Source organism: Diceros bicornis, chromosome 29 (assembly GCF_020826845.1).
Source record: "Diceros bicornis minor isolate mBicDic1 chromosome 29, mDicBic1.mat.cur, whole genome shotgun sequence".
In the NCBI taxonomy this organism is placed as follows: Eukaryota; Metazoa; Chordata; class Mammalia; order Perissodactyla; family Rhinocerotidae; genus Diceros; species Diceros bicornis.
In genome coordinates, this window is record NC_080768.1 from 26,422,186 (window position 1) to 26,432,254 (window position 10,069).

A 10,069-nucleotide genomic window follows, 5' to 3' on the forward strand; every position below is an offset into this window, starting at 1 on the left:
CACTTTGCCAAGGAACCAATTAAGAAACACTAGAATTTCTTGAGTTCTTTAAAAATAACCAATCCGCTTTGAGCCCCTTCTATCTGCTCAGCCCTGTGCCAGGCATGGTCCAGGGAGTGTTGAGCCGGCACACGAAACATCAGAACTCAGAGACGTGAGTACATAATGGTAGAGTAATACTGCCCTACCTTACAGAGGAGAGGGTCTTTACGGTTCCACAAAGACACGTCATCCTCTGTATTCTGTGGTTGTCTGAGATGCCTGTCAATCACTCTGGGTTCTACCGGCTACACAGACACCAGGAGCCAAATGGGGATCAGAGGGTCGGTTTCATTAAAGCTAGTGTAGGATTGGGGAGTACAGGCCAAAATGGGGCCTCCTCATCCCTCCCCGCCAGAGTGAAAGTAGCTAGCCCCTAGAGGAAGGTAATAAACCTGATGACCACCCAGCAACCAGTTTTGCAATCAGAGCAGCTGAACCAGAAAGAACAGAGACCTGGCTGGGCCTGCCCCAAGCAGACTGGACCTGGTGTGCTTTCCACAGAGCCTGGAAGCACAAAGCAGCTCTCCTCTCCACCCCCGGGGCACACGAGTAGCAAGGCTGCAGGAGACAAGAGAGGGCAAGAGATGAGGCAAGCACCTGCCCATGGATTTAAAAAAAAAAAAAGAAAAAGCATCCTAATGGATAGATGGCCAGGGCCTTGAAGAAAACAGGCTCCCCTGGAGAGAAGCAAGTTAATGGGTGAATGGAGAAAGCAACCAGAAATGTTCACTCTAATGTCACCCCCATCCACCTCCCGTATAATGGAGGAGAAGCCCATCACTTCCGTACAGACACAGGCGGAAGCATCGTTCTCCTCAACACATTCTCTCACCTAACCCCAAAACAACCCTGTGAAGTATGCCCTATAAATGTTTAAGGTGTTAAGATGAAGTAAATGCCTAAGAACTAAAATAGTCAGATGAGGTTTACTGGGGAGTAAGATGAGCAGGGGGCAGAGGATGACATATACCGTCTGTTAACAAATAAAAAATACTTTCTCTAGGAAATTCTAAACTACTTGTGCAGAGATGGACTTCAGATCTATTTTAGAGTTTAAAGAAGAGGCAACTAATATTTACAATAATTTGAACGCTCCAAAGGCCTTTCAAGTCTTTGAATTCTATCATGTACAGTATTTCTTTCTCCCACTGCATGATTAAGGTTTTGATCTTGATATGAAACAAAGCCCAAGAGAGTTCAAAGAGGACTGTTCACAAAAATAAAAGCCAAGAGGCATCGATATTAATAAAACTAAACTAAAAAGATACTTAATAACCTTTGCGAAATTAAAAATAATGACTAATTCAATCCAAACAACTAGGTCACGCTCAAATTCCAGGAACTCTAAAACTGAGATATAATAAGGCAAGAATTTTGCTTTGCTTCAGTGGTCAAAATGAAGGGCCCATTCAAGGGAAAGACCAGTCACAGGGTCACAATGGGGACACCAGAGGGACATTCAGGGGACAGGGGAGGGAAGCTGGCACACAGGACTAAGCAAGATGATCACTAGTGTACCACCTGGGAATTTGACAGAGTATGTGAATAACAAAGAAAAAAAGATGTTTCTCACAAAAGACCAATCAGTCAGCAAACATCTGAGAGACTCTTATAGAAGCTACAAAGCCTCGGCATGTCTCCTGCCCGGAAGAGGCAAGTGAGCAACCTAATCAAAGAGATATGATGACACACACAAACACCAACAGAACAAGGTAAAATATGCTGGGAACCTCAGAGAGGTATGCAGTGTGCGAGACACTGAACAAGGGCAAAAGGCATTCGACTTGGGAGACAGACGTGGGAAGGCATTGAGCAACTAACTGAGTGAATCAAAGAGACCAAATATAAAGAAGACCACATAAGAATTCTCTGTCTTCTGCTTTAGCCTGCTTCCTAATTATTTGTACAAATGATCTTTAACAATTTGGAGAGTAGGATATTTAGTGAAAAACCACATTCAACCCAAGTTCAACACACTAAGACGCACTCTTCCAATATGAAAACACACAGCATTTGTTCAGCCACTTAAATGGAATATCAAAGCACTAGAACCTTGCTGCAGACTTGTGTCCCAGCCTTCACGTCTTACTCAATATACCACACATCATCCAACCTCAGGAGTACTCAGCTTTGCTGTTTTAGAAGTCACACTGGTAAAAAAGAACAAAAGCATAAATAGATATCCCACAAGAAGAAACTTATTCTAGGACAAGAGCATCAGGCCAAGTGACGAGGAGGGAAGCCTGGCTCTAGGAAGCTGGTGGTGCAGTCAGTACCCACAGAGAGCAGGCCAACTCACACACCTGGCATCTAGGCTCCATCACAGGCCTCCCTGGGGTTTCCAAAAGCATCTCCTGTCACTCAACCCATTCATCTTAACTATGATAAACAGGTAATCTCTCTGACAACGTGATTAGATCTTTTTTACAAGAACTTTTAAAACCAAATGGTTATTGACTAAGAGTTTTCCAAAACATTGCATTTCTTTTGTAAACCAAAATCAGAAAAGAGATATCTAGGATTATACTTCCCTAAGCCAACTCTCTCGGCGCAGCTCAGGCCAGAAAACTCAAGGTCCTATTGACAACAGCAGGGCCAAAGCAGGTTTTTCACAAAAAAAATTTTTAAAGGTATTAATGCAACTTTATGTTTATTTTGTATAAAATCAAAGGAGATACTAATTTGCTATTTAATCTTAATGTCCCAAAGTTGAAAAAATAAAAACTCCAGTTTTTTTCCATTATTGTATAAAAAATTGTTAGTTTACAGAACTTGACGCTTAATAACATGTAAAACTAAGTAAACAACTTTTTTAATGTCTCTAAAAAGCAAAATGTCTTCTTAAAAACACAAAAGGCTACCAACAGATTCAAAGGTTTCTGCTGAATTAAAATATGTTTTAATAATCTAGGGACTCGATGAACAGATTTTTAAATGTATGCCCTAACTAACTGAACACCCAACATTGTAATTCTGTTCCTACATCACTTTTCAGGTTTCATTATTTTATCCCTTCCCAAATCTTTCAGAATTATAACAGTTATTAATAAATGATGGCTATGACAGAAAAATATGAAAGAGGAAAATGTGTTTTTCCCCATTTTCCTTTTTAATTTATTTTTAATTTTTTTTTAGTGAGGTATATTTGACATACATTATATTACTTTCAGGTGTACAACATAATGATTCGATATTTGTGCATATATTGTGAAATGATCACCACAAGAAGTCTAGTTAACATCCATCACCTACATAGTTACTTAATGTAATGAATGTGCTATAACCATCTTTTTCAACTACTCTGTGCCCTCTGCTACTTTTGGAAGAAATACAATCCTAAACGAAGCAAAAAAGGTAACTTATTTCTCTGACCATAAATAAGACAGAAATGTACGGTCTATATTATAAAAACAACTGATGATTTATTCCTTCTCGATATGTAAGATAATCTGACCATTTTCAACCATTTATTTGTTTTTTATGTTGAAAAAAATTGTCTCTTCCTCAGATCCTGGATTGCACACCAGGTGTGCCTCCTTTGAAAGACAAATACACAAAACAATAGCAAGAGAATGGGGTCATTTCTGCATCTGGGGACAAGCTTGTTTGTGGAATTTATGACTGTTAAAAATAAAAAATAAAGAGGTTAGAAAACAAATTCGAGCCTCATTGTTTACTTCTCAAAGTTCTTGGAATTCTTCTCACAGTTCTTTACTTGTTCAATAACCTATGTCTTTCCCTTTGTTGTTAATAACATCAGTTTTATTAACGTTCTACCTTTGGATTAAGAACTGGCTTTAGGTAGCTCCTTCAATAAGCTACTCTGTGAATAGGTAACTCTCAACCACTTTATTCAATTGAGTAACACAACAGAGAAGTATTTGCTTTCATGAATAAAATACAATGGCAAATATATAGCAAACTGAAGAGTCTACCAAGTCACGGACTGTGACAAGACACCAGATAATCAGACAGAATGGATGGCTCAGTTGACTGGTAACCGAATATGGCGGCTTTTTTCAAACTGAAGAATTAAACAGTCTAGATCTAGGGCAACAGGAAGATGTTACCTTTGGAAATACTGGTGTCCAATTCCTTCCCAATACTATTACGAGCCGCATTCAGACTAGGACAAAGATCAGAGTGGCATGCAGGCTTCCATTTCATCATTGCTCGTGTACCCTGGGGATGGGAGACTGAGGGGATAAACTGGCAATGATGCTATCATTGGGTCTGTCCTTAGGACACCTGGAATGTTGTTTACCACGCCTGCTCCACAAAAATCAGATTTGTTTAAGGAATTGCTCCAAAGAGTAAAGAAATCGACACATTCCCAACTAAAGACTCAAGATACCAATTAACCAGGCTCAAAAAATCCCAACTAATCCTGGAATTCTCCCACTCATCTATAATGGTTTAAAAATGGAAAGGAAAAAAAGTGTGTTGGAAAGCACTCCCCAAAAGAGAAAAAATTCTTGTCACTTTTGGTCCCTTCCATCTCTTACAAAGTACTTCCAAAAATCTCCACTCCCTAACACTTACCAAAAACCAAACCTTAAGACAATAGTAAAGCACAAAATTGCCAGGGAACACCCAAGGAAACTCCCCTCAGAGACTTCAGTAATCTCTCTTTCATGCCCTAGAGTGCGCCGGGTGAGACAGCCACCCCAGGATTTAGTCATGCATTACAGACTGAAATTTTTGTCTTTACCCTGATTACAAAATGTTCTTCTCTGGAATTTCTGAAGAAAACAGCAATAATTTTTACTTTAGGATCACACTCTGAATTTAAACAAAAGAACATGACAATAGACATCTCAAACTCAGAGTACCCCTTCCAGATGTGTCTAACACGCATTATAACCCAGACTTAGCAAGAGGCTAACGTCAGACATGATCCATCTTCTGTCCAACCATCTGAAATTTCCTTCTATGAAAGGTGGGCTAAATCGGGAAGAGGGAAGGGAGATCCAAAATGTTTTGTCTGGAAACCACTTTGGAACTCTGAGTCTTTCTATCAGGAGTGTCTGATTCTTGGGACTGCATCTCATATTGCTTATATACTTACTGCCTTTGGCTTGTCCCCAAATCTCCCCGTATCTATCTTGAAAAGCTTTCCTGGGGAGGCTATAAGGTTAAGCCAATAATCTGTCAAATGGGAAACAAATATCTTCAAAAAATGCATCTTAAAACACACCACAGAAGTGCCACGTCCCTCTCTCCGCTTACCTGGGAAAGCATGTGGATTGGGCGACCCTCTCTTAAGGCACTTAGAACAGAGAATGTGCACGGTGTAGTGCAGTCCAGGCCATTCCTGAAGTAGGACGTTCAGCTCCTCCACCAACGGGGTTATGGCTTGCCATGCCGTCCATATGTTTGGTAATGATGCATGGCTGGCAATGGACAGAGTATCTGGCTGCAAGACCCCCTTGGCAGGTCTGTAACTCACCACCACAGGAACTTTCCCTCGATAGGCAAAGATCTGAAGTTTCCCATCCGACCTGTGCACCACATGGCTGTTGATCTGGACACTGTAGCGTGCAAACAACCCAGGTGGGAAGGTAAAGGGAAAACTATATTCAATCTGCAGCTGCTCAGCCACAAAAGACTGCCCGGCCAGGTTGGTCCCATTAATCCAGGCCTCTGCATGGGGCACCTCGTTCTGCACATAGCATGGGAACTTGTACCAGGCCGTGGACCCATTCAAAGGCTTGCCCTTGGGTTTATTGAGGCAGTAACAGAGTCCCATTTTCTCCAGCAGCTCCAGCAGCAGCTGCAAGTCCTGCTGGGCCTGGACATGAGGCTTAAGCAGCAACCGAATGACATGGGCTGGCAAGAGCCCATGGAGCAGAAAGCCCTCCACATAATGATGGAGCTGGGTGGCCCGGAGCAGGTCCTGGCTCGGGGTGGGCAGCGCCATCAGTGGGGAGCTTTCCCCCTCACCCTCACCCTCTCCGCTGGTCCCTAGCAGCAGCTTATGCAGCAGCAAGGAAGGATCCCTCTGGAAAAAGACATTGAGGATGTCGATGAGGCGGGTGAGGTTGTGGAAGACGTGCTCCTTGAGGGCCGGGCTGTCCTCAAAGTAGAGCAGCTTGCCGCTCTCGTGCAGGTAAGAGAGGGCACTCTGCAGCCGGTCCTCCGTCAGACCCGCCTGCAGGCCCAGGCGCGCCGAGTCCCACCAGCTTAGCCAGAGCCGTTGCGCCTGAGGTGGCTGGAAATGCAGTTCCTCCAGCACCTGCCAGGATCGAGGCAGTACTCTGTGTAAGTTGGGGAAGATTTCCCGGTGCTCAGCTACCGAGAGCAGTTTGTCCCGCAGGCGCCGTAACTGGCGGGGGTCCCTGCAGCTAACAGGCAACACTGGAGAGAGAATCTGCAGCCGGTGGTTGAGCAAGTACTGAAAATGGGCCTTGCGCCGCCGAAGGTTCTTGTCCGAAACACCATAGTAGGCTGCGTGGGGGCTGGCAGAGCGCAGCTCAAAGTCCCAGGCCAGTGCCTCGTCCACCACCTGGGCCAGACGGCTCAGCCCCTCCGCGTCGTGCTTCTCCTGCAGGGCGATCTGGCGGTGAATGTCCAGACACTTCTCCTCCAGCTCCCGCTCACCGCACAGGTCTGCGTGCGTGCCCACAATGCACACCACGGCGTGAGGCACCCGGGCCCCCACCCGATGCAAGAAGGAGCCCACGGTGGTGGGAAAGCGCAGTGGCTCATAGGTGGCCAAGTTCACCACCAGCACATAGAGGGCTCCCGGGGAGAGGAAGAAGGGCTGGATCACCTCATAACTTTCGTCACCAGCTAAGTCATACACGATGAACCGCAGGCCGCGGGAAGCATCAGCAGTCCAGCTAGTCACCTCGATGCCCTTGCTCACGGGAGGAGGTGAAGGCGGGTAGCTCTCCTTGTCCCCTCCGCCTTGGCTTCCCTCCACTCTCTCCTCGGTGAGGCAGTGGCGGAGCAAGGTCTTTCCTGCACCCTTGTGGCCCATCAGGAGCAGCTTGAGGCGGGGCTGCACTGCCGGCTGGGAATGAGCCAGCTCCTTCTGGTAGGCTGCGATGTAGGGAATCCCCTTCATACAGACCTCGTAGGGGGGCTGGATCAGTGGGTTGTCCTTGATCTTCCACAGGCCCACCCGGGAGAGCTGGCCAAAGTTGTCTGGCAGCACGGCGATCTGGTTCCCCTGCAGCACTAGCTCCTCCAGACCCGTGAGCTCCACGATGGAGTCGGGTAGGTAGCGGATCCGGTTATTATCCAGCCACAGGGTGAGAAGCCGGCCCAGGCCCGAGATGAGGGATGGCACTGAGGTGAGCTGGTTGCGACTAAGGTAGAGCTCCTCCAGACCAGCCAGGGGCAGCAGCGCGGCAGGGAACTCCTCAAAGAGGTTGGAGGAGAGGTTGAGCATTTTGAGCCGCTGCAGACGGCTGAACTGGGCGGGCAGAGCCTGCAGCCCGTTGTTATCTAGCATGAGGCTCTCCAGGCTGGCCAGCTCACAGAAGCCGCTGGGCAGGGTGCCAAGCTCAGCCCCACTCAGCCAGAGGATCTTGAGGGCACGCAGGGCACTGATATCCTCAGGTAGGCCCCGCAGCCGGTTGCTGGACACGTCCAGCTCCTCCAGGGCCGCCAGCTGCAGCAGCTGCCGGGGAAAAGCAGTGAGCTGGTTGTGGTCCACGTCGAGGGTGCGCAGGCGGTAGAGGCACGACAGGGAGTCGGGCAGGTGCGCCAGCCTGTTAAAGCTGACATCCAGCTCCTCCAGGTGGGCAAGGGCGCCCAGCTGCGCGGGCAGGGCGGGCAGCTGGTTGTGGCTGAGGTTGAGCTTGCGCAGCTCCCGCAGGGCACTCACCACCTCCGCGCCCAGGGCGGTCAGCCGGTTGTGGCTCACGTCCAGCTCGGTGAGGTGGTGGCCCAACTCGGCCACCGCCGGCGGCAGCCGGGCGAAGCGGTTCCTGCGCAGGATCAGGACGCGCAGGCTGCCCAGCGCCGACCCCAGCCCGTCGGGCAGCTCCTCCAGGCCGTTGTTGCCCAGGTTCAGCACCTCAATGTCCCCGATGTTGGCCGGCAGCACGAGCTGGGGGGCGTCGGGGGAGTCGATCTGGTCGGCCCCGGCCGCGCTGAGGGTGAGCTGGCGCAGGTTGCTCCGCAGCTTCCTGGCGCGCAGGGCGGCGTCCCGCCACAGCCTCACCGTCTTCAGGTTCCCACTGTCCTTTCCAGCCATGGCGGGGCCCCGGGCCGACACCCTCGCGCGGGCGCGGGAGCCCGCAGCTACATGCCGCGCTGCGCCCGGGCGGGCGCCAGTCTCCGGGGCCCTCTCGCTCGCGCTCCTCCCTTCCCACCGCCCCTCGGCGACCGGCGGCTGGGGGTCCTAGCGCAGCCAGCGGCCGGGCGCCCGCAGCTGGGGGGCGGCGGCGACGCGAGCAGCTCCGGGTGGCGCCGAGCACGCGGCGGCGGCCGGCGGGGAGTGCAGCGCGCATTCTCCTTCCTCCTGGGCCATAGGCGCGCCGAGCCAGCAGGGCCGCCGCCCGCCGCGCCGCGGAGGATGCCTGCTGCTCCTCCTCCCGCTCCGCCCGCCTCGCGCCGCCTCGGTGCCGACGCCGGCCCGCTACCCCCGCAGCCGCGGCCCCGCGGCCCGCAGCGTCGTCGCCTCCGCGAGCTGCTGGAGGAGGGCGGCGCTCGGCCCCGCGGCGGGCATGGTGCGGGCGCAGGGCCGGGGCGCAGCCGGAGGAGGGGGCGGCGGCGCCTCCTTGTCGCCGCGTCCCCGGACTCGGGCGGGAGCGCGAGCGCCGCGTCCCTGGGGCTGGCAGGGCGCGATCGGGAAGCGGCAGCGCCGCCCGGCGGAGCGGCCCCACGTGACCGGCGGAGGCGCCGCGTGTTCCCGGCACCGCCCCGGGGGCGGGAGCGGCGGAGGAGCGCGGGTGCGGGGTTGGGGGCGCCTGCCCCGGTGCGGGCCCGCGACGGGGGCAGCGCTCGGCGGGAGGCGCGCGGGGAGCCCGTCCCGGCGCGGCTCCGGGGCTCCGGGGCGCTCCTGCTTGGGTTCGCCAGCGTCTGGCTCTTTGTCGGCCCTAAGCCCCTAAGGATTTCTTTTTCTTCTTCCCTCACGTGTCGGGTCTGCTGGCTTCCCTTGCTCATTCTTTACCCCCTTCCCCCTCCACTCACTCCTTAATGGAACTGACAGAATTCAGGGACCTGGGTTTCATTGTAGGAGCTTAAAACCAGAGTGCGACTAAACAAAAGACGGAGAAAAGCAGGCAACCTTTCATTCATTTGGTAAATATTTATTGAGGCCCTGTTCTGTGCCAGACCCAACTGAGACAGACGTTCTCAGCTGTCCTGGGGAAAGCTTTGAGCAGGCTTCTCGCCGGCCTAATGGGGGAGGGGGGGCGCACGGTGTTCTATCTGGGGTATCCCATTTATCCTCACAACCCACCCCGGGAAACAAATACCGTATCCTCAACTGTATAGTTCTTGTAGTGCTGTAGGTTCACGAAAATGACAGCTGTTTCAAGCGAAATTCACTGCCCAGTGCTCAACTATAAGGTTTATTTTGTCTATGTGTGAAGCAGTTTCTTTGAGATCACATCTATATTAAGTAAATAATTTCTTCAGAATATACCAAAACCTTGAAACCTATCAAGCCTCCAGATACCGCCTCCATCACTGCCTCCAGATTGCTTACTAATGAAGCCAATAGTTTTCCAAGACACAAAACTGAATTTAATTGGTTAAATGCACCACTGAACACGTTGTGGCTCTCTCCCACACGTGATGTTGCTGTCATTTGGGCACCCAAGTTCCGTGCAAGTATTTGAGTAGTAATAGTTTGTGTCTTCAAAGAGAGCAACGGAACATCTCAGGCTGGAAATCTGCCCCAGTGATGGTTATCAAGTCTGGGTGGTACATTCTGTAGCTGGAGGATGCTCCCAGGAGCCAGGTGGGTCCCAGAGGCTGGGACACCACAGGTGAAATGTGGGTATGTTAACAGGGAGAGCTAACCGTGTTCACCTAAAGGACTTCCTGGGAGATCAAATTGCTCAAGGAT

At 50.6% G+C, this 10,069-nt stretch overlaps 1 protein-coding gene across 3 annotated transcripts in view; it reads right to left on the minus strand.

Moving 5' to 3' along the window:
- MFHAS1 (multifunctional ROCO family signaling regulator 1) overlaps window positions 1-8,801 on the minus strand; it is a 97,425-nt gene extending 88,624 nt beyond the window's left edge. For all 3 annotated transcript variants that reach the window (XR_009216032.1, XM_058525135.1, XM_058525134.1), the window contains exon 1: window positions 5,272-8,801. Coding sequence is in view for 2 of the 3 variants with exons in the window: in XM_058525135.1 (XP_058381118.1) it covers window positions 5,272-8,248 (2,977 nt within the window). In the remaining variant the exon portion in view is untranslated. The remainder of the gene's footprint in view (window positions 1-5,271) is intronic.
- Window positions 8,802-10,069: the final 1,268 nt, after the last annotated feature.